The sequence below is a fragment of the Sapajus apella genome, unplaced genomic scaffold (assembly GCF_009761245.1).
Source record: "Sapajus apella isolate SASKATOON/1434 unplaced genomic scaffold, GSC_monkey_1.0 scaffold48, whole genome shotgun sequence".
NCBI lineage: Eukaryota > Metazoa > Chordata > Mammalia > Primates > Cebidae > Sapajus > Sapajus apella.
The window spans coordinates 2,322,555-2,346,853 of record NW_022436988.1 but is presented as its reverse complement, the minus strand read 5'-3'; the positions used below and the strand labels follow the sequence as shown (position 1 = coordinate 2,346,853).

Genomic DNA, 24,299 nt, shown 5'->3' with positions numbered 1-24,299 from the left:
CTCACTTTGCTACTGTGCCCTCAGCACAAGGGTCGGGGGGCACGGCCCTGGCTACGAGCACAGCCCTGATTTACTAGCCCAAACCTGGTTTACTAGCACAGCCCTGGTTTACTAGCACGGCCCTGGCTACGAGCACAGCCCTGGTTTACTAGCCCAAACCTGGTTTACTAGCACGGCCCTGGTTTACTAGCACGGCCCTGGTTTACTAGCCCAAACCTGGTTTACTAGCATGGCCCTGGCTTACTAGCACGGCCCTGGTTTACTAGCACGGCCCTGGTTTACTAGCCCAAACCTGGCTACTAGCACAGCCCTGGTTACTGGCACAATTCTGGCTACTAGCCACCTCTACTAGAGACTGCTCAAAGAACACGCCATGAGTTAGATCATTCTCCCCCTACTGCCCCTGGCAAGCTAAGCCTTCCCCCTAAAAATTTCTTCTTGACATATAGGGCGGAGAATTTTCAGTATCTCTTTTAGTTGACTGTGTGAGCGAAATTGGCATCGTTGCTAATTGACCATCTTCACAGAGTTGAAGAAGGGTCCCAGAGCATTTCGAAGCTGTTGAGTTGCTAATAACTAAATGGCTTTAAAATACCGGACGCCTCATTTGGGGAAAGTCAGGATCACTGTGACAAACTGTTGTTATGAAGGTGTTCTGGCTGGCCTTGGAAGGGCGGCCCTGCAGCTTCTCCACCTCCTTGGACTTCTTCATCCACCAGACAGGGCTCCTTCCGCTATCTCAGCCTGGATGTTATAGTTGCCAGCAATAGGCACAACTTGGTTTTTAAATTAAAATCTAATATTTGATATACATAATTATATCAACGCTGTATTAAAAATATGACCTGCTTTGCATCTCCCATTTTCATTATGCTGTGTATCACGTGATAGATGCTGCATTAATATCTTAGAATATTTATAGAGTTGGATAAGTAATACACTATTCCTTCATCGATCTCAGCCTTTCTTTGAACCTTGCAAAGATATCCATTGTAAGCAGGTGTTGTTGAATTGAGAATAAATGTTACTTTAAGGCAGAACTGAAAGTATTACCAAGAAGATGTTACTTTCAGAAACTACTTGTTAAAGACTCCTCTGAAGTTATTGGTACCAATCTCATTGTAAAGATGCCTCTTACATGTGTTTGAGAAGGGAAAGAAGCAGCCCAGTGTTCACATTTTATTTAGAAAACGTTATGTGCAGGCTGGGGGCGGTGGCTCCTGCCTGTCATCCCAGTGCTTTGGCAGGCCAGAGGGCAGGTCACCTGAGGTCAAAAGCACGAGACCAGCCTACCCAACATAGTGAATCCCTGTCTCTACTAAAAATACAAAATTAGCCGGACATGGTGGCATTCACCTGTAATCCTAGCTACTTGAGAGGCTGAGGCAGGGGAATCACCTGAACCCAGGAGGTGGAGGTTGCAGTGAGCTGAGATCACGCCATTGCACTCCAGCTTGGGCAACAGAGCAAGACTCCATCTGAAAAAAAAAAAAAAAAAAGTTCTGTTTAGTTGCCCCTGCTGCCCGTCCAGCAGTGCTTTCTGCAGGGGCGGATGGCAGGCTTGGGTGAGCTGCTGGCCAGCTTCTTCATGAAATCCGTGTGTACCGACTCCATGTTACCCACATGTGGGGACGATGCAGCAGATGTCTTTCTTGGATCCGGTTCCTGTGTATCGCTTCAGAAGAGTTTTCTGGATCCTTCCCAAACCCTCCAGAAGACTCTGGAGAGCATTTAAAGGTGAGAGTCTTTCTCGTGTCTGAGTCCATAGGTTCCCTAGAAGAAACCCCTTTGGGGACACGTTCAGCTTGGGCCTTGCTCTTCAGGAAGACCATGGCTCTAGGCTGGAATTGGTCACTGTTAGGCCTGGGTGCTCTCACAAGCTTGGCCAATCACAAGTAGTTAGCTTTAGATTCAGGCCTTTTTCTGAAAGATAATTTCAGTTACAGCATCAGTATCTTAGATGAATGCAAAATCAAAACAATGTATAGGAAATAAATCATCTGTTCAAATAGTTTATTTTTTCCCCCTTGGGTTGCTAGCCCTGAAGAATAATGTTCATTGGCAGAATCCTTTGGCTTGAATGTCAGGAATTTTTTTTTTTTAAATGCTATTGGTTCTGGCTGGGTGTGGTGGTTCACATCTGTAATCCCAGCACTTTGGGAGGCCAAGGCAGGCAGATCACTTGTGGTCAGGAGTTCAAGACCAGCTTGGCCAACATGGTGAAACCCCATCACTACTAAAATACAAAATTAGCCCAGTGTGGTGGCGTGTGCCTGTAGTCCCAGCTACTCAGGTAGCTGAGGCAGGAGAATCGCCTGAACCCAGAGGTGGAGATTGCAGTGAGCCGAGATTACACCACTGCACTGCAGCCTGGGCGACAGAGGCTCCCTCTCAAAAAAAAAAAAAAACAAAAAAAACTGCTATTGGTTCTCATACCCCTAAAGCAAAGAGGTCTCCTGTGTACTCTTCTGTGCACCCAGCAGTGTGGTGGGAAAGAAGGAATTCAGCATGCTTCCTCCTAGGCCGGGCAGACAGGTACCAGGTAAGGGAGTCACTGTCACTGCCTTTTACCTGCTGTTGGATCCTCTGCAACCAAAGTGCATGTCTTCCTGTCTGTACACCAGCATGCCTTGGGGGGCTTTTAGGTAGGTGGGGTTTCTGTGAATGGCCACGCTGAATCGGGAAGTGAAGTTTCTATTTGGGATAAAGCTGTTTCTGCATCTGCCTGTCTGACTGCCTCGCTGGGCAACCACGGAATGCTTCCGGCGTCCGGCGTGCTGCAGGGGGCACTGGGCTAAGTGCCCGTGCGTCCCGGGGAGCAGGCCGAGATAGGAACGCAGACGCAAACCCAGCGGGTCTAGACCGCGTGAGCTTTGCCGCTCCACCAGGCAAGACACGGGCTTCTTGGTCCCTAAGGAAGTCCCCTTCACACCTGCTGAGTTCTCATGTGGCTTCTGTACACTGGAGACTCGCCCCACCGCCCCATGCCATCCTGCGTTCTAGTGCTGACTTGGAAGAAAGGTGGTATTGGTATGAGAAGTGTTAGATTTCAGAAGCTTGGCACAAATGGTTGGCAGCGATGGAGGGACTCAGTGTTTGAGGCTGTGGCCGGAGGACCTGTTGGCTCAGTTCTCAGTTCTGTTTAGAGAGTAAATTTAACACAGAAGCAACTTACAAAAATAAAGGCTTTTCGTTTTGAGGGGCTCTTTTTCTTTGTTTTTGGAGATGGCTTGGCTCTGTCACCCAGGCTGGAGTGCGCCGGTGCCATCACAGCTCACTGGTTCCTTTAAGTCCTGAGCCCAAGGAATCCTCTCACCTCAGCCTCCTGAGTAGCTGGGACTACAGGCACGCACCACTACACCTGACTAATTTTAAACAATTTTTACATGGAGTCGGGGGTCTTTCCATCTCGCCTAGGCTGGTCTCAAACTCCTGGGCTCAAGTCATCCTCCCACCTCAGCCTCTTGAGAAGCCAGGACTACAGGCATGCATGACCACACTCAGCTAATTAAAAACAAAAAGATTCTGGAGTGATGGGAGTCTTTCCATCTTGCCCAGCCTGATCTTGAACTCCTGGGTTCAAGTGGTCTACTGCCTTAGCCTCCCAAAGCGCTAGGATTACAGGTGTGAGCCACCGCACCTGGTTATATAAAAAGAAACGCTAAAACTAGTAAACCACACTGATACTTTTGCTATATTTCTGCTATGTACACATCCCTTTGAAAAGGAAAATAGGAATATTGAACTGAGTTTTTGCTTAAAGGGCCATTTCCTCCCACTCAAAGTTGTTTCCTTTTTAATCGCCTGCCAGCCATTCTTACATGGCCGGTGGTAGTGGTGCCGATTAAAATAGCACAAGTCTGCCGGCAGTCCCAGCAGACACGGCAAATGCACATTCCACAGTTCAGGACCGTATGCTTCATTTTACGGAGGTCTGCCTCAGCGGTCTCCTTCCCTCCTCCCTCCCAGCCCTTTCTGGAGGCAGGGGAGAGTGCGTTTCCACCAAGCACGGGAGTCAGAGAGCACTTCCTCACCGCTTCCTGTGCCCTGCCAGCACCAGGCACTCATCCGTCCGCCTTTTGTGATGCAGGTCTGAAGAGCTGCAGGCCCACATTGTGCCTGGACCCATCATCTGGCTTAGTGGGCCTGTCACAGCAGACCTGGAAACTAATTTTCTGCGTAGAGCAGGTTGCATTGCCAATGCTGTTCTAGCTTATAGAGCCTGGAGCCCAGGAAATGGTTTTAAACAGGATTTTGCCTTCCCTCCGCCCTCTTCTTTAAAAAACCCCACTCCTTGGTGACGCTTGGTGACGGTTGCACAGCATGTAAATATACCTAATGCCACGGAACCGTACATTTAAAATGGTTAACATGGCAAATTTTATGCTACGTATAATTTACCATAATGAAAAAAACGTCATTCCTCTAGAAATAGCAGTTTTTATTGAAAAGTTTAAAATATGTTTATTATTAAGTATATGAGAATTTGATTTGTACTCTGAGTTTAATGTTCCTGTATTAGAATGGGTTATTAATAAAACTAGCAGTCGTTAGTACCTTCCGTTTGAGAAATTTGAGATGTTAAAACAAAGTTTGTCAGCAGTCAGATGACAGCGCATTCTGTACCATCATCGCAGCGTGAACTGTCTGTGAGTGAATACAGCCGTGTGTGTATTTCATTCCAAAGGCGCTGGGAGTGCTGTCTGGAGGGGGCTGGGCAGCTTTCATGTTGGCATCATGGGTGCTTGGTAGAGATTCAGGAGGATCCAGATGGGGTGATGGGCAAAAGGTGGCCCTAAAATCAGAGGCATTGCCCAGCACTCCGGACGCATATGCTGGCCCAGGTGCTGGGCGGTCCGTGTCCTCGTTGTCAAAGCTCTTTTGACATGGGGATGGTAAAAAGCAAATGAAATAGTGTATGTGAAAGAGCTGTAAGAAATACTAAGAACTATGCGACTAAAAGGGAGGAGCACAGATGCAGACGCAGACGCATTCTCCCCACATCAAGCGATGAAAGGCCTTGTGTTCCGGCTTAGTCTCACCCCCACCCCACGTTCATCGTCATTGGCAGTATTCTTCATGGAGGCCTGCCACAGTCTGAGTCAACAGAAAAGTGATCTGGTCCCTGTGGTAGGCACAAAACAAGCTCTAGGAATTGTGTAAGTCACAAACAGCGTCCAGGCCCCGGATCGGGGGCAACCAGCCTCTGTAACACGATGGTCCGGCCCTCAGGCTGGCCGCGTGGTCAGCAGCACCGCGTCAGCAGGAGGCGCTCTCGGTCTGAAGCCGCGTTCGGTGCACATCCCCATCCTGGAAGGGCAGACAAGGTTGGGGCCCTCCAGCAGAATGCTTTCCCTTGCAGCCAAATAAGAGGTATTTGTGGACGAGTGAATGAAGGAGTCCTGCAAGCCGTGTGGCCCTGTGTGATGAGTATTTTGGGGTTTTTTTTCTGTTGCTTTAGCTATCTAAATGATGCTCACACATCGCATTTCAGGGTAGCTGAAGTGAAGACAACGCAGATTCCATCTCCAGCAGCCCGTGGTGCGTTCTTCATGTTTTATCCACTCCCTGTCTCTTTGTTGGCTGCTACCCTTGCCCCTCTCCCCCTAACAACCGACCAGCCTTGATGTTACCGACAGAGGGGCTTTGCGAGCTGAGCTCTCCCAGGATACCTGGGGCCTCCCTTCCAGCAGGTGCACCCTCCCTGCATCCCACAGTGTCCGAGGACTCTGCGTCCCCAGAAGGGAGGCATTGCTTGTGGGAGGCTTGTGCCTCCCTAGCAGAAGGCATTCTATTTGGCAGAACTCGTTCTGATATTTTCCAGTTCTTTACACTTATTTCCAGAAGCAGGCAGAGCAGTGTGTGTACCTAATCCCTCATGTGTTATACTTACTCAGTTTTACTGGCCAAAATGCCATGGATTCTTGTGGACCTCATTATTTCTGAAAACGACAGAAAAACCTCCTGTGGATTACCAAAATGGTCACGTACAGGTAATGTAGGTAGCCAGGGAAAGGAATCACTATGTCAATGCTAGAATAATTGTACTTGGTGGTATAAGGATCCTGTGTTTTGTTGAATGCTGTGGATTTCTGGTAAAACAGGAACCCACCTGGTTACCTATGGCAGTGTAGTAAACTGGTGTATCAGACAGTCCTATAATATTTTTAAACGTTTGAACCTAATGCATTATTTAAAAAGAAGGAAGAGTTACACTTTCAATTAAATGTCATTTGGTAAAAAGTGAAAATTTCTGTGCATTTTAGTAGAAAACAACAATTCGCTTGGTGCCTTTCTTCCTACAATGGCAGTGCGGTATCAGCTTCACGTGATACTTTTACATTACCAAAATCTCATTGAAATAAATATCAACCGGCATCACTATCCCTACTTGAAAGAGAGAGAAAGTATTGAATTTAAAAAACACCTCACCTTTCTCTCTGATTATGAAATTAACGCACCTTGGTTTGTGGAACATTTAGAGTAGCCGGAGGAAGATGAGGGAAAATGAAATCACCGGAACCCCCCCTCTGGGACGAGCGCGCTCTGTTTTCAGTCTCTTTTGACGGGTCGCTTTCGTCAGCACACTCACACTCACGTTTTGAGTTTGCTGGTGGCGGTGGTGGGGATGGAGTTCACATCGTAACCTGAACGTCTTCCCATGTCATTAAACACAACAAAATAAGGTAAGGATGGATGAATGAATGAACGTTTAAAATAAACCATAAGACACTATGAAAGACCTGGTGCACACCGATACAATCCTAGGGTGCGTAGGGGCCTGCAAAGAGGAAAACTGCGAAGAAAACAGAGTTGACAGAGACACAACCAGGCTGTGCTGTCCGAAGGGCCTTGGGAATGAAACGGCCGAGTTTTCCAGCCTTGCAGTCCGCCTCCGGAGACAGTTCAGCTGTGAGCAACGCCTCTCTCCAGAGGACTTCCCAGTGAAAGCCCACCACCTGAGTTGACTTATTCTTTCCTTCTGTGTTACAGCTCCAGCTTACTCTTTGGTTGTGACCAGCAGCTAAGTCACGCTCACTTTTCCCAAATGTTCTGCCCTTCAGGTAGCTGCAATCAACCCGAATCACCCTCTTGCTCACATGCCTTTGCCTCCGTCCATGAAAAACTGCATCCAGCTGGCAGCCTGCGAAGCCACGGAGCTGCTGCCCATGATCCCGGACCTCCCGGCCGACCTGTTCACCTCCTGCCTCACCACCCCCATCAAGATTGCCCTGCGCTGGTGAGTGGCCCCTGCCGCATCCCGGGACCTGCTCACCTGGGCTCTCCCACAGGGATCTTAACCCCTGTGGGCCCAAGGCATTCACTGGGTCCTAGGAGCCCAGGTGACAGACATGAGTGTACCCTGTCTTCTTTTTTTGTGATTTGGGACTGCCGCTGGAGGCTTGGGTTTTGCTCTCTGAGAGTGAAAGATCCTTTTTCTTCCTTCTGATCTGTTCACGGGCAGCTCACTGCTTTGTGATTTCCAAGAACACCCTCTCCTCGTTTTGTTCATTGTGTGACTTAGTACCACAATTGGTCAGACTGGAAACCGGACTTTCTTTCGGGGAAGAAAAGGCCATTATGAAAAGGGAGTCATTTAAGTCCTTGCTTGAGCTGAAGCGTAATCTTTCCATTTATTTTTAGCAGTGAAAAAAGAAGCCATGATTTTTCTACCTCTATTCTTTTTAAAAGTTATAACACTTGGGAATATAACTGAAGAAACGTGTGTGATATTCCAAGATGGTAGATGCCGCCTTTCAGCGCCTGCATCACCGGCAGAACGCACAATGGGATCTGTGTGTTTCCTGCCTCCAAGTTTAATTTTCTCCCCTAGACCATCTTGCCAGTCTTTAATTTCTACTTTCCCATTTTATGTTTTGCTGAAAAGCGTGTATGTCGTGGCTGTTACCGGCTAGTAGATAAATGCCTCTCCCTTGAGGTACCACGGGAATGGCGCAGCTGTGCGGCAGACACCGTGCTGTCGGCTGAGGACACTCTTGAGGCTTCTGTCAAGGTGGCCTAACACTCCAGACCCACAGTCTCTTGCCTTCTCACCCATAGCCCTGGTGGATGTGGTGGGGGCAACAGCATAGCAAAGAAGCGTCCCCGGGGACACTCTGGAAGGGGCTGGGAGGGGCAGAGCAGCCTGAGGGTGGAGGAAAACTTGGCCTTCCTGCCCTGCCTCTGCAGCCAAGTACAAATTGACCCCAGACCCCAGGGCTGGGGATTCATGATGTTGGGGTGACTGGTGCAGCCCTCACATTAGCTGTCCCTGGGTGCCCCCAAACCCCCCGCCAAATAAGGGCTGCACGTTTCTACCCAGGGAGAGACCTCCTTTTACTGCCGCTCACCTGAAAATGATTGGGGATGAAGGGAAGAGGCCGAAAGAGGCACTGAGAGGTAGGAAAGGCGGCCCAGAAAGGAAAGGCAAACCAGTGAGGCGATGGATAGGCTGGAGGGATCCCGGTTACCCCGATTTGACCATTATTTATGCGTGGATCAAAATTTCACACGGAGCCCCAAAATACACATGACTATCATGTCAATTTAAACAATACCAAAACATTCATGATAAATTACCCAGCCTGTTGTATTCTGTTATAGCCACACAAAACTGACAGACAAGAAAAAGTGCTACGAAAGAGGAACCAAGCAGAAAGAGAGGCAGGCGCGCTGTAATGTTTGAAATAAAGAACACAGGAGACGGGACCCATAGCAGGAGAGGCAGTGCTGGAGCCTGGAGGACTGCAGGGGGTCCACAGGAGGCCGCGGGAGGGGACCGAGATGGGAAGTGGAAAGCCAGGAGGTGCAGAGACGAGAGAGAGGCCCCGGCACACAGACCGGAGGCGTCCCGTGCTGAGAGAACAGGAGTGTGGCCGAGGCAAAAGTACATGAAGGTCAAAGAGATGCTCTCCCCAAAACGGAGAGCTGGAAGCCCTCCGCCAGAGGGCCTGTGCCAAGCAGGACTTAATGGGGGGCCTCCGACCTCAGCACATCCAGTGAGGTGGAAGGCCCTCTTGAGGCCGAAGCCACGTGGTTTTGGAGCTGCGCTCCGTGCTTGTTGGTCATTCTGTGTTGGTGAGGTCCCTTCTGAACGCTGATCTCTGCACGCGCCAGTCTGTGAGGCACACGTTACAGCGCGCCTCCCTCGTTCTGCTTGGTTCTTCGTCCATCGTGCCTTTTCTCGTTTGCCTTTGTTTTGTGTTGCTGTAACAGAATACAACAGACTGGGTAATTTTAAATGAAATCTTTTTGTATTCTTTAAATTGATGTATCACATTTCGGGGCAGTCCACGCAGCATTTTGATACCATACACAGTGAGTTAATGATCAAATCGAGGTAACTGGGATATCCATCACCTGAAATGTTTTTTCTTTTGGGGGCTCTGTGTCTCTTCTCTGCGTCTCCTGGCCTTTCTATTTCCCACCCCTCTCCTTTCCGAGGGCCTCCAGTGCGCGCCCCACTGTCGTCCTCCAGGCCATTCATTTGGGCCTCAGCAGCCTCGCTCCTTCACGAGTGTTCTTTCCAACTCTCTTTATGTCTGATCCCTGTCCAGAAAGGCTTATGAATGCCCATTTCACGTTACCCCAGGAAGAGACTGGTCCACATGACTCAGGAGTTCATTCGTGTATTGCCCAAAATCTAATTTCTTCAGTACCAACTATGTACGTAATAAGACCCACGCTGACCACCATAGGAGATGCTGAGAAGCGTCTTGCCCTCAAAAAATGTATCCTCTGGTTGGGGGAATAAGATGTGGCTTGAAAATCCGTGATTTCAGTGGGTGCTTCATGCAAGACGAAGAAAACCTGAGCCCTTCGAGGCCATGTGTGATCAAAGAGTAGATGATGGCACCGAGGGCCGTTGTGCTCCCAGAGGACAGAGAACCACGGCCGAGGGCACAGGGTTCTAGAAAGCTGCTTGGAGGAGGTAGGACCTGGGAGGAAGGTTTCACCAGGAGTGTGGTTGAGCTCCGAGAGTGGGCGCTTTGAATGCTGGCCAGGGGACCTTGACTTCTCCTGGGACTCTGGCATGAGAGAGCCCCTGAAGGTGTTTAGGTAGAAAAATGACTTCATAAGAACCATGTTTTAGGAAGAGGGTCCAAGTGATGATAGGGAGACCTTGGAGATAATTAGGCTGTGTTATCATATCAGTGCAGTCTTGAGCTGGTAAAAGATGAGGGCAGAAAGATGGAAAATCCCCCGGGGGCCTGTAGGCTGGAGCTTCCACAGACGCACGTGGACACTGCCGTGGAACAAGCCTCATATCCGCTCATTTTCCCGTCCCCTTCTCCCGGTTTCCTGCATGACTGCTTCGGTGCCCCAACTCCCGAATCAGCACTGCCCCAGCTCTGCCTTTAGACCCTGCCCACTCTGGGCTGGATGCTGTACTTCGTGGGACCCTCTGGGGCATTTTTGCAAGTTTTCAGGCAGCAAGTGGGTGAAGGAGCAGGGAGGGAGGGAGAAAATAAGACAAATGGCACCTCTACCTTCTGCGCCTTCCCTGCCACCCCACTCCGGCATGCCTGTCCCAAACCCAGTACATTTCATCGAGTTGATGGGTTTCTCTCAGGCACTGTGTTCTTCTGCCATGAGTGGGAAGGACTTGGGAATTGGCTTCCCTCCACGCACAGCTGAGCACTCCTAAAGACTCCTGGGCCAGCTGTGGCTGTGCGCCCTGTGGTCCCAGCTACTCGGAAGGCTGAGGCAGGAGGATCCCTTGAGCCCAGAAGTTTGAGATCAGCCCTGGGAACACAGGGAAACCCCATCTCTAAAAAGCATAAAAATGAAGAAGCATGCTTTCACACTGAGGGCTGTTGGCCTCATGGTTTCTAAAATGGGTGCCTGCCCTCTGATCAGGGAATGCCCTTTCTCGCTACCAAGACACAAAGCGTTACTCCAGTAGCACCTGAGATCCTTTAGGACACAGTCAGATTTTAAAAGTAAGCATTTAGTAGGAAGTGCAGTGCACAACAATCTGAACCAGTCCCCATAAGCGGAGTGTGGGAATCAATATGCCACGCTTGCAGGCAGTGGCCATCAGAAAACCACGGTCCGGAGCAACTGAGCAACTGTCGGACGGGCAGCTCTGTTACGGTCAGCTGCCTTCTCCCACGTCGAGGTGCCCAAATTGGGTTGCACACGACATTTTGCTGGCTGGCTGTAGCCTGTGAGTGGTCATGGACTGTGTTCATTAAAGAATTAGCAAGTGCAATGTGTAGTTTTGTGTGAGCTAATTTAAAGACACCAAGTTTTGTTTTGTTTTTTTAATGGGAGAGTGCAATAGTTTGTCAGACAGTAATTACGTATGTTTTTAGGGTTACGGTTTTATTTTTTCATTTCAAAAAGCCAATTTGTTTTCTAATTAAAAATGAAATATACATTCTTTTCAGAAATTTACTAAAAAGTAGCCAAAAATTATCCAAGATTTTACCATCTAAGGACAACTAGTGTTCACTTTTTGATGTATTGCCTGCTGGTCTTTTTTCATGCATGTACATTTTGCAGTGATGTAAGTGGACAGAATTTACAATTTCATATACTTAACCCTTAGCATTATACTAGAGTTCCCTATCCTAGATCGTTAGAGGCTCTTAGTCAATATCGTTTTACTATTTCACTGTGCTGAAGTTCCATGTTTTATTTAGCCAGAGCCTAGGGCTTCAGGATTCGGGCATCAGGAGTATGGGGGTGGGGAGTTCCACGTAGCAGTCCTCCGGGAGCTGACGGCCTCATTCTGGGAAGGGGCAGACACACATGGGTCAGGCTTTTCGGGCCTGACACTCCCGAGTCTGCTGTTGCAGCATGAAGGAGCCATAGGCAGTATATAAACAAAAAGTGCAGCTGTGTTCTAGTCAAGCTTGCCTTTTTTTTTTGAGATGGAGTCTCACTTTGTCACCCAGGCTGGAGTGCAGTGGCACAATCTCAGCTCAGTGCAACCTCTGCCTCCTGGGTTCAAGCAATTCTCCTGCCTCAGCCTCCCGAGTAGCTGGGACTACAGGCACCTGTCACCACGCCTGGCTAATTTTTATATTTTTAGTAGCGATGGGGTTTCACCGTGTTGGCCAGGCTGGTCTCGAACTCCTCACCTCAGGTGATCTGCCCACCTCGGCCTCCCAAAGTGCTGGGATTACAGGTGTGAGCCACGCACCTGGCCTCAGTCAAGCTTTCTTTAAGAAAACAGGCAGTTGGCCAGATTTGGCCCGGAGCTGTAACCTGGTATTTCCTGCTCCAGAAAAGGGAGCCAGAGTCTGGCTGCAAGTGACAGCTGTGCGCCCTGCCGCGGGGCAGGTAACCTGCAGAAGGGTGACGCTCAGGAAGGTGGCCTCCCTCCGTTCCTTCTTTCCTGTGTAAATAAGAGAATGGTTTCTAGGCACGCGGCCCTCATTATGCCAGCATAGCTGCTGAAGAATGCAGTGCACTGGGTAAGCAGCATACTGCCTTGCTTCATTCGTACAAAGTGCGTATATGTGTATTCGGTGGCAAGGATATTTATGAGTCTTACTTGATGATGAACTAGTTGTTGGAAGGCATTGCTCTCCAATTTTTTTTTCATTTTTGCCTCAGTCTTTTTCATTTTCAGAAACTGATTTCAATAATTCCAAAATGAACAATGACATTACTTTCCATATAAATGATTATCTTACTCACCACAGACATCAATATAGTGCAAGAATCCAAAATATATTTTTTCCCTTGGCTGTTTTCTGCCTCTTTGATTGAGTGACACAATACCATTTTAGATTTATTGTGGGTCTATTTGTATACCAGGGGAAATTATAACCCAGTGGGACCGGATCTGCTGTGGGACCGGCTGTAAAACCGATCGATGCCTATTGCACTGTGCTGCGTGCATGATCTGTGTCTATTAATGAAAATGATAGACATTATTTTGGATTGAATAGAGGTAAAGAAACTTATTTTCTTTCTTTCAATTAAGTTGAGGGATTCCCGGGAGTGTAAATGTTAATGACAGAATATTACCGTGTATATGTCAGCGTGGAAAGTTTTGCTCCCGCATTGCCTGCAGGAGACGGAGGATGCAGGGTCTCCTGGCGCACAGGTGGGGTGGAGGCTCAGCCTCGCTCTGTCTGGCCCGGCGCAGCGGTTTGCCGTGCCTGTCTCAGGCCAGACATTTGCTGTGACATTTGCTGCTTTTTTTTTTTTTTTTTCCTGATGATTCAGCCCAGAATCATCCAGAATTACCTTTAGAAACATAAATTCTTGTGGTTTTGATGATAGAGTTAACCATTTGTTCTCCACGGAGTCTTCTGAAATACACCTGCTTTGCCAGAGAACAAACTTTCTCCTGCCCATTCGGTGCTCTCGGGTCTGTTTCTGCTTCTTTCAACAACTGAGTCAGAGGACCTTGTCTTCCTGCGTCTGTGTGAAGGGGCAGGAGCTCACTGGTCCTCCCAGAGGGTGAAGTAACAGGGCACGTTATTGAATAAAATGGTCTTTTGTAGTATCCCACTGTGTACCTTAGACCTTAGCAGAAGGCAAGCTTAATTTGGAATTCATGTATGAAGAAATGGCCTTCACCGTACGGTGTCGCTATCACGGATCTCACACTGTCCCCCTGGCGGCTTCCGGGCGGGTTCCAGAGGCTTTCAGGTTCCAAGGTTTGTCATGTGCTCACCCTGAGGAAAATATTTTTCTCCCAAACTAGACAGTGTTCTCTCACTGTTCCAGTGTCTTGACATCCACTCAATTAAGATGAATATCATAATGTATTGTAATAGAGCTCCCGTTTAAAGAGATGACATGTGAAAACCATCTGATGGATGCGGTAAGAAAGGGAATTGAAGCAGGCGGCGTGGCACGGGCCGCTGGCTCCCCGGCTGAACCCCGTCCTCGGGTGCCACAGGAGAGAGTGAGATTGATGGATCCTGGAGGGAGCCCGCTCAGCAGCACAGCCAGAGACCTTGTGGGTCCCCTGAGGTGGCTGGCTCCCCACGGGGGTGGAGGGCGAGGGGCGAGGCCAGGGGAGACAGTGGAGCAGGCCAGGGCTCCGGGGCTCGGGCGAGGCTGAGGGCTCTGGCTCCCCTCCCATTACCCTTGATAAGCACATCCCGCTGGACCGTGTCTGGGACTCAGAAAGAAGAAAGGGAAGAGGGAGGAGAGAGTTCGTACCACCGCCCTTGTGAAGAGAGAAGTGATCCAATAATCAATATATTCAAAGTGATAAAAGAAAATTGGAAATACGGAGAAGAAACAGGAAGAAAGTCCAGTTGGAAGCATTGAGTATAAAACATATAATTGATGAAATAATTGAAGAGATGGATTGAAAAGCCGCATTACGGATAGAGCCAAGAATAAACCAGGAAGCTGGGACGCTTGTTTGCAGAATTCCCACCAGAGGTACAGAGCTAGAGGGAATGAGAGAAAAGTGAGAGGCAGAGAAAAGTCCAAGTATCTTCTTGGACTTCTTTCCAAGCGGAAAGAAGGTTTTCTTCTCTCTAAAAAAAGGTGGAAAAGGAGAAAAGAAAAGCGTAGTAAATAGGAAGTGTAGGACACGATGGCTGAAATGTTTTAAAATAAAGGTGTAACTGAAAATGAACTGAATTCCCCTCTCAAAGGGCAGCGATTCCCGTGTTGGCTAAAATCATGATACAGCAGTCTCTTGTCCACGGGACACAAATTTAAAGCAAATCATTTAAGCCCGGGCAAAATAGCATGACCCTGTCTCTACTAAAAATTTAAAAATTGACCGGGTGTGGTGGCTCATGCTTGTAATCCAGCACTTTGGAGGCCAAGGCCGGCAGATCACCTGAGGTCGGGAGTTCAAGACCAGCCTGACCAACATGGTGAAACCCTGTCTTTAAAAAAAATAAAAAATAAAAATAAAATAAAAATTTAAAAATTAGCTGGGCGTGGTAGCTTACCTACGCCTGTGGTCTCAGATCCTCCAGAGGCAGAGGCAGGAGGATCACTTGAGCCCAGGAGTTCAAGGCTGCAGTGAGCTGTGATTGCATCACTTCACTCCAGCCTGGGTGACAGGGCAAGACCCCGTCTCTAAACAAATTAAAAATAAGAACATACATTTCAAAGGTTGGAAATCAAAGACTGAAAAAGGAGAAATATGAACCAAGAAAAGCTGTGGTGGCCATGATATGAGTCAAAGCAGAATCTGAGAGAAAATACTGAAAGGAGCAAAGAAAAATGTTTTATTGTGGGAGAAACAGGAGAGCAAGAAGATGTACTGATCCTGACTCCGTGCGCATCGACAGTATGACCTTGAAATAGGTAAGATGGGAACTGAAGTCTCATCGAAGTAGATGAATCAAAAATGTGCTTAGATACAGACACCGGGTGCATAAAAAGCAAGCAGAATAGACTAGGGACCGAATGAATTAGCCAGACCTCATAGGGGCATACAGGACCATACATCCAACAGGGAATTCAGACATATGAGGACCACCCACAAAAGTCAGTCATGTACCTCACTGCAAGGAAACTTCACGAATCCAGAAGAATCAGCATCATGTAAACTCCGCTGCAGACCACACGCAGTGAAGCTAGAACTCAGTAGCGAAAGGACAGCTTCAACAAAAGTCTGAAAACGACAACCTTAAAATCCTTGGATTAAAGAGGAAATACCGTAAAACTGATAAAATACTCACAGCCAAATGTTAGTAATGGCACATTTCCTGTCTGTGGGGTGTGTGTAGCCGAAGCAGGAGAGGATTTAATATTTAGTCAGGAAACAAAAATTAAAAACAAGAAAAATTAACAGTTCACCTTAAAGAGCCAGGGGGAAAATGCAGTAAACAGATGAAGAACAAACTGAAGAAATCCAATCAGGAAGATACAGGCACCCCTAAGCTGTCCATCACATCTCTGCATCCAGAGGGCCTCCGCCTCATTGCTGAGCGTTCTGCCAGTGAGGGAAGAGGAATGCAGGGCCTCCCGACACCTGCTCACAGGTTTTCAGCTGGGCACTTCCTTCGAGGGAGCCGGATCCTTGCGGACACCAGGCGTTGTGTGTGGAGTGCTTCATTTTGACCTCGCACTGTCCAGGTCTGCGGCTTCCTTTCTCTCGCCTCTGCTGAGTCACCGCTCGTTCAGCGGTTTCTTACATTTGGTTGACATTTTGCAGTTATAGGGATAACAGTAGCTAGCATTTGTCAAGCTTCGCTGGAGCCTGTCCACTAACGAACTCCTCTAACACCACACGCCTGTGTGGTGCGGACGGGCATTAGTGCTGCTTTCAGGATGAGGAAGTTCAGGTTGCTTGGAGAGTGACTGGTGAAGCCAGGATTCCGAGCTGGGTGCCTGGGCCCCTGAACCGACAGCCTGAGCTGTGGTTGTGTTCCGCCTCTCTCTCATGCCCAGCCTGTCTCATGTCCCATCATTTCCTTCCTGGGGCTCTCCATCCTCGTCTTGTCCTTTTTCTCTCATTTTGGAGGAGTTCTGGAGGAAGTTGAGATCATTGTGCATCTACCGTTTGTCATGTCTCAGCAGAGGTTACCAGGACTTACTTAACTTGCTAGAGTAAGTCATCACAGTCTTCAGCCAAGCAGCCTAGTGGAGAAGATGGAGACATCTCCCCTCGAAGCTGGGAAGAAGGCAGATATTCTCTCAGCACTAAAACAGTGTTAGAATTCCTGACCCCCAATAAGACAAGATAACTATATAACCAGCAGAAGGAATGTGCACATTTGCAATTATCTGTACACAGTAAGGGTCGCCTAACATACTTCACTGATCCTAGCATGTACTTGTTTTTGAGACATGATCTTGCTTTGTCACCCAGGCTGGAGTGCAATGGTGTGAACGCGGCTCACTGTAGCCTCAACTTCTCAGGCTGAAGCAATCCTCCTGCATCAGCCCCCCCAAGTAACAGGGACTACAGGTATATGCCACCATACCCAACTAACTTTTGTATTTTTTGTAGAGACTGTGTTTCACCATGTCACCCAGGCTGGTCTCGAACACCTGAGCTCAAGAGATTCTCCTACCTCAGCCTTACAAAGTGCTGGGATTACAAGTGTGAGCCACCATGTCTGGTCCTTTTTTGAAAAATAGAGACAGGATCTCTCTCTTTTACTTGGGTGGGAGTGCAGTGACATAGTCATAGCTCACTGCATCCTTGAACTCCTGGGCTCAAGTGATCCTCCCGCTTTAGCCTCCCAAAGTGCTGGGATTGCAGACAGGAGCCACCACACCTGACCCTAGCGTGTGCGTTTCACACCGAACACATCTGAGGCGCAGACCCATCTTACAGCCATCGAGCCTGACCCCGGCGTGTGCGTTTCACACCGAACACATCTGAGGCGCAGGCCCGTCTTACAGCCACCGCGCCTGACCCCGGCGTGTGCGTTTCACACCGAACACATCTGAGGCGCAGGCCCGTCTTACAGTCACCGCGCCTGACCCCGGCGTGTGCGTTTCACACCGAACGCATCTGAGGCGCAGGCCCGTCTTACCACCGCGCCTGACCCCGGCGTGTGCGTTTCACACTGAACACACCTGTTTAGTTGGCAGTACTTTTGCTTTGTTAGTGGTGTATAGAAATGCTTTCAAAGGCCCACCTAGAGGTGTGCACTGTACTCTCTCTTCCTCCCACTAGGGAAAGAAACAGGCAGAATTACTGAACTAGGTATTCATATACAAGCCATAATTGATCTCAACATGTAGTGGCATTTATAGTTATTAATTAGAAAATCCTAAAATGTATGGTCTACACTTATCTTTAAAACCAGAACAAAAAAGAATACATTAAACCCTAAGTAAGTAGAAGGAAATAAATAAAAAGAAGAGCAAAAATAAACAGATTAGAAATCAACCCAAAAATCTGTGAAAATCTGTAAAACTGGTTGATAGTTTTTGAAAGGTTCATTAAAATTGTTAAAACTTTTTCTAGAGTGGTCAAGAAAAATAGAAGGAAGATACAAATGACTGACATCAGAAATGAAAGAGGGCACATCCTTACTGATCCTGCAGACATTCAAAGGAGAACACGGGGCCAGGTGTGGGGACTCGCGCCTGTAATTCCAGCACTTTGAGAGGCCAAGGCGGGTGGATCATTTGAGCTCAGGAGTTCGAGACCAGCCTGGACAACATAGCAAAACCCCATCTCTACAAAAATTAGAAAAATTACCCATGCGTGGTGGCATATGCTTGTACTTCCAGCTACTTGGGAGGCTGCAGTGGGAGGATCACCTCACTGGGGGGAGCATCTAGGCTGCGGTGAGCAGTGCAGTGATCACACCACTGCACTCCAGCCTTAGACGACAGAGAACCTGTCTCCAAAAATGAAAATTAATAAATAAAATAACAGGAGAATAAGGGAATCATTCTAACCATGAAGGACCGTATGCCAGGAAATTCTTCATCTTAGATGCAATGGATGAGTTCTGTGAAAGACACAAGTTATCAAATCTGACATAAGAAGAAAAAGGAAATTTAGATAGGATATATCCCTCAAGGAAATCAAATTTCCGTTTAACGACCATACAGAGATAACCCCACACCCAGTTATCTTTACTAGCGAAGCCTACCGAACCTTTAAGATTGAAATAATACCAATTCTTATACAGACTCTTTCAGAAAATAATGGAAGATGGAGTATTTTCTGTCTCATTCTAAAAGGCTAACTATACCCTGAAAACAAAAACCAGATAATTACTTTGCAAGGGGAAAAAGGAGGGATCAAAGAACCTGTAGACCAGGATCCCTCATGAACAGGGATAGAGACATTCCTAACAGATTCAATTCAACAATATATCGGAAATGTAATGTGTTAACCTTATACAAGTAAGGTTTATCTCAGGACTGCAAGAATAGACTCACATGTACATAAGCAGCTGATTTTGGAAAAAAGATACCAAGTTAATTTGATGTCGGAAGGACTCCATATGTGGCGATGGAACCGCAGGCTGTCCACACAACTGACGGGAGGAAGAATGTGGATCCTGACTTTATACCACACAGAAAAGTTAACTTCTACCTTTTATACATATAAAAGGTAAAACTGTAAAACTTCTGGATGAAAACATGGGAGAAAACTTTTATGATTTCTTAGACGTGATATAAAGACTGTAAAGTTTCTCAAAATTAAAAACATTGGGCTGGGTTCAGTGGCTCACACCTGTAATCCCAGTACTTTGAGAAGCTGAGGAGGGCAGATCACCTGAGGCTAGGAGTTTGAGACCAGCCTGGCCAACATGGCAAAACCCCATCTCTACTAAAAATACAGAAATTAGCCGGGCATGGTGGTGGATTCCTGCAATCCCAGCTATTCAGGAGGCTGAGGCAGGAGAATGACTTGAGCCCGGAAGGCGGACATTGCAGTGAGCTGAGATCACACCACTGCACTCCAGCCTGGGTGACAAAACCAGACTCTCTCAAAAAATAAAAACTTCTACACTTTGGAAAATTTGATAAACACTTAAAATATGTAGACAAGCCACACATGGTTGAAAAGATTTACGGTACACATGTCAGACAAACCTATATTCAGAATATATAATGAATTCTAAAAATATTTTCATAAGAAGATAACCCAGTGTTTACAAACCAAATGATCTGGATAGATGCTTTACACAGAAGACACGGAGACGGCCGACAGACACCTAGAAGGTGCCCCGTGTGTTGGCGAGAAGTGGAGGAGCTGGAGCCCTCCCACGTGGCTAGAGGGAAGGCAGCACAGTCCACGCCTTTCCGGAAGTGGGGTGGCAGTTTCCAGTGAAGTTCAGTATACACACAGTGTACAGGCCGCCAGTTCCACCCCTTCATGTTTGCTCAAGAGGAATGAAAACGTGTCCATACGAAGACTTGCCTGTGAACCTTCATAGCAGCGCATTCGTGGCGTCCCCACACTGGAAACACCCTAAACACTCATCTCAGGGTGAGTAGATGAACACAGCGCAGTACATCCGGATAGCGTATTACTACTTACCGATAAAAAGGAGCGACTCTGGACACACACATGAATGAATCTCAAAAGCGTTATATTGACTGAAAGAAGACAAATGGAAAACAGTAAACGGCTTATGATTGCATGAAGCTCTCAGGAAAACTCAGCTACGGCAGGGGTGGTTAGGGCCAGGTGGAGGGGCAGAGGGGAAACAGGGTGAGTGATGGGAATGTCCTGTCAGGGGACCCCGGTGGTGCTTACACAGAGATACGGTTTTGCTAAATGCGTCAAACTGTCATCCTAAACTGGGCACATTTTATTGTATGCAAACTGCATCCCATTGAGGTTGATTTATGTTTTGAAATGTATAGTGTTGAGTGAAAAAAGAAACAGAATTAGATTTACAGCACAAAACCGTAGTTAAACCCAAAAGAAGGACAGTGTAAATGTTTAAAGTTTCCACATATACTCGGGTGAAAGTGTGAAAGGACACAGCCCCCTTGGAGCAGAGAGCAGCCCTCAGCAGACACGACCTGCCAGCGTCTCCGCCTCGGACCCGCAGCCCCTGGGACTGTGCAGTACGTTTCTGTTGTTTACCCGCTGCCCAGTCTGTGGTGTTTTGTTTTGGCGGCTGGGATGAACTAAGGGGTATTGAGTGGGGTTGGGGACGTAGGGAAGAAACAAGCACAGACAATGACCTGTGCCATGTGTGAGAGCCCACGAGCAGCTTTTCTGGGCACCCAGAATCTCACAAAGTTGTCACATAGATGAAACAGAGGAGACAACCTTTGTGAATTTTTAAAATATCGGCTGACGATATTAAATTGCTGTCCTAAGGCTCAGTGTAATTAGTAATGGTAAAAGCTAAGAAAATGTTCACAAGATTACCTCCTAACTATTGACTAACTTGACCAAATTTTATGCACCTACGGCCTTTTAAAAATCAGCTTATTTCCCTAAGAAAAAGTGTTACATGAATTATTTATTTATTTGAGAGGGAGTCTCGCTCTGTTGCCCAGGCTGGAGTGCAGTGGCGCGACCACGGCTCACTGCAACCTCCAACTCCCTGGTTCAAGCAATTTTCCTGCCTCAGCCTCCTGAGTAACTGGGATTACAGGTGCCCGCGATCACGCCCAGCTTATCTTTGTATTTTTAGTAGAGACGGGGTTTCACCATGTTGGCCAGGATGGTCTCAAACTCCTGACCTCGTGATCTGCCCGCCTTGGCCTCCCAAAGTGCTGGGATTCCAGGTGTGAGCCACCACACCCGGACACGTTAATGTTTTGAAAGAGCAGCTTGCCTTGATATTTTTGGTTCTGGCTGGGACTTACCTCCTTCTGGTCTTTTACTTTTAGCTGACATTTTCTCTTCTCCCATGTCTGTCTAACAGGAGAACTATGGAGTACATGATCTCACAGGGGATCTCAGTAGGCCGCTTAGTGAATCCCGAAGACTTCTGTGACAGTCTGAATGCATCCGTGTGTAATGTATCTGGAGGACCCCAGGGCAGCACATCTACACAGTATTCTTTTAACAGAAAAGGAGCATTCAGAAAAGAATTAAGACCGTATGCAGTTCAGCCCACAGTGGGGCTCCCATAGCTACTGAGTTATTCGTGTAATTCTAGGACATCAGCTTGGGTGAAATAGCGCGCAGGAAAGAGTGTTCAGCCCTGGCCTTGCTGCTGCCTGCCCCAGGCCTCCTCGTTGTCCGTGTCTAATGGGAAGAAAGTCCTTCCTTGTCTCCGGTTTTGATGCAGTCATCCCCATGTGCCACATTAGCTTCAGTGCCTGTTTGAAATCATACCTACGAACAGCTGAATGATACCACATTTATCACACGATGACCTGTTAACTACTTATTTGCCTATTCGTATCTTCTTCTTAAACTTCTGGGCATTTTAGTGGAAGTGTTATTCTTGTCTGATTTCTGTGGCCAAGCATGCTCAGGCCTCCGTGTTTTGTCAGCGACGTTAGGTCACATTGCGTGCAGAAGCTGTCAGTGCGTCCAGCTCCACGTCTAACAGCAGGTGTTCATGACCTTTTCGTACATAAAAAAGTGATCATTTGGCTTTGCCAACCTGGGCAGTATATTGCAGAAGGCGTTTTCATTCTCACTGTACTTGTGCTGAGATCAAATCCATAATGCCTCTTGATGGCATCATCATTGGAAGGCCAGAACTGTGCTATCACGTGGACCTGTACGGAGGGCGTTACGTGTCCCAGGCCAGAGCCACGCTGTCATGTAGATCCGTGGGAGGGCGGCGTGGTGTTCCACACTAGAGTCATGCCATCATGTATGCCTGTGTGAGGGTGGCACGATGTCCCACGCCAGAAGCAAGTTGGCATGTAGACCCATAAGGGTGGGGGCATGGTGTCACCAGCCTTGTTGTAAATGGTGTGAATTAATCCAGGAGCCTCTTCTTTAGTTCTCATTATTGTACTTCTGAGTAATGTTGTTGTATATGTCTATTCAGGATGATTTAAACTGGATTCAGTGCACTCTGAGACTGGGGATGAAGCCCGGCTGTAAGAGCTGTCAGCACTGTCACTGGAACAGCCCTAGTGCTGCTTATTCGACTGCACTCAGTCGAATGGACTCTACGCAGTGAGAAGTTCCGAGTGCCTGTCCTATTCCGGGTAGCCTGTAAACACCCAAGACATGACGGTTATGAGGCGCAATCCTGCGCACCAGGAAAAGAGGGTCTTCAGGGAGAGGCGCTCCCTCTCATCAGTGCTCTTCTTGGAGACAGAGGAGAGAGGAGGGACGCTCCTTCTGCTTGCCTTGGAGGCAGGCGGCGTCACTGCTGTTGGGGTCCTCGTACCTCCCCCTATAAAGAGTGAAATTTCACCAGCGAGAGGGGGTGGAGAAAGGCATTGTGAGGCACTCACCCTGACCTGCTCAGAGGCCCAAATGCATCTAGACCAGGACCCCAGTGTGGCATCTGAGGGAAGGGATGGTGACCAGGACACAGAGGGAGGGCGGGGTCCGTGACCACAAAGCTCGGCTGGGATTTCTTCTGTTGGCAGCGCCTTCTGTATGGTAGGAATTGTGCAGCTGCAGGGGCTGCCTGGTCTGCAGAGCCAGCCACCCAGGGTCTCCACCCCTGTCTCAGCCCACTAGTGCTGCTGGACAGGACTTCTGAAACTGGGTAATTTATAAAGAACGGAGAGTGATTTCTCCTGATTCTAGAGGCTAGAGTCCCAGGTCAAGGCACCGGCAGGTTTGGTGTCTGGTAAGGGCTGCTCTCTGCATTCAAGGTGGCGTCTTTTCCCCATTTCCTCCCAGGAGGACCACTGCATCCTCACGGGGCCGAAGGCAGGAGAGGCTAGCTAATCCCTCCAGCACCCCCACCCTAAATAAGGTTGCTGAAATCCCACTCAGGACGGTGACACCTTGGGATGTGACCATCTTCTAAAGCCCTGCCTCTTAGCACTATCACATCGGGTCCTCGGTTCCAACGGGAAGTTTAGGAGGGACTTGCCTTCACAGCATAGCAGCCCTCTGGGAGATGAAAGCGTGGTTGAGAAGACATGTTCCTAGCTCAGCAGCAGCGTGGCCCGGGCCCTCCTGAGGAAGGTGCCCAGGGTCTTTGGGGACAGAGAGGAGCAAATTGCATTCAGCGGGGGCAGCTCCCCTGTGTGGGTGAGGCTTGGAGCCGGGCATGGCGGTGGCTGGCAGGTGGGCACAAGCAGATGGACAGGTCTGCCTGTCACCTACCATTTTTAACTGAGGATAACGATATCGTCAGTTGTGAATACAGCTTCTCTGTTACTGTTCGAGAGGCCTTGCTGTTCGCCTCCTCTAAGAGGAAAAACACCGTGCGGTTAGGGCCTTCCACCTTCTAATCCTCAAATATTTGGACTCAAATCTCCCCATCAGAACCAACAACGAATCACAGAAAGCAACTGATCTAAACCCAGCGACCTCTTTCCTTAAATCATGTGTCTTCCCCTCAGACAGAGCGTCTGATTTGCGCTGCCGTCACCACTCGGCTTCTCCCAGCAAACGCCATGCGCTGCCCCTCCCGGCCCAGAGCGGACTCCTGCCTCCCTGCCACTCAGCAGCTCTCCCAGAGCCGTGGAGATAATCGCCCACTTCTGCCCAGAACCGTCAAGGCGATCCCTGCTTTCCTCACTGGCCTGTTCCTAATCCTTGCCCCTGAAGACTCCTCTGTGGAGCTGAAGCAAGGGACACCCCTCCACCACCTCCTTCCCCACCCAGGGTCTGCGGCTGCCTCTCTGAAGCTCCCACTCTCTGGCCAGCTTCTCTTCCTGCACTTGGACGTGTGTTCTTGGCCCTCTTCTGCCTGTGAGAAACTGCAGCTGCATCCAGCAGTCCCTTTCCGGACATGGTCATGAACCCCTCTGTGATAATCCCTCCTTCCCACAGCTCTCCCTCTGCCAGGCTTCCCGCTTACCTTGTTATACAGGCCTGC

At 48.4% G+C, this 24,299-nt stretch overlaps 1 protein-coding gene and 1 long non-coding RNA gene across 4 annotated transcripts in view; one reads left to right on the top strand and one right to left on the bottom strand.

Annotated features, from left to right (window-relative positions):
* Positions 1-24,299, top strand: part of RPTOR (regulatory associated protein of MTOR complex 1) — a 392,717-nt gene that overhangs the window by 188,995 nt on the left and 179,423 nt on the right. For all 3 annotated transcript variants that reach the window (XM_032241406.1, XM_032241407.1, XM_032241408.1), the window contains one exon: positions 7,065-7,240. In XM_032241406.1, the coding sequence (XP_032097297.1) occupies positions 7,065-7,240 (176 nt within the window). The remainder of the gene's footprint in view (positions 1-7,064; positions 7,241-24,299) is intronic.
* On the bottom strand, positions 625-18,381 carry LOC116525532. Its single transcript, XR_004257716.1, has 3 exons — positions 17,963-18,381; positions 11,544-11,549; positions 625-636 (listed from the first exon to the last, which is right to left on the bottom strand). It is a non-coding gene; the product is annotated as an uncharacterized LOC116525532 (long non-coding RNA).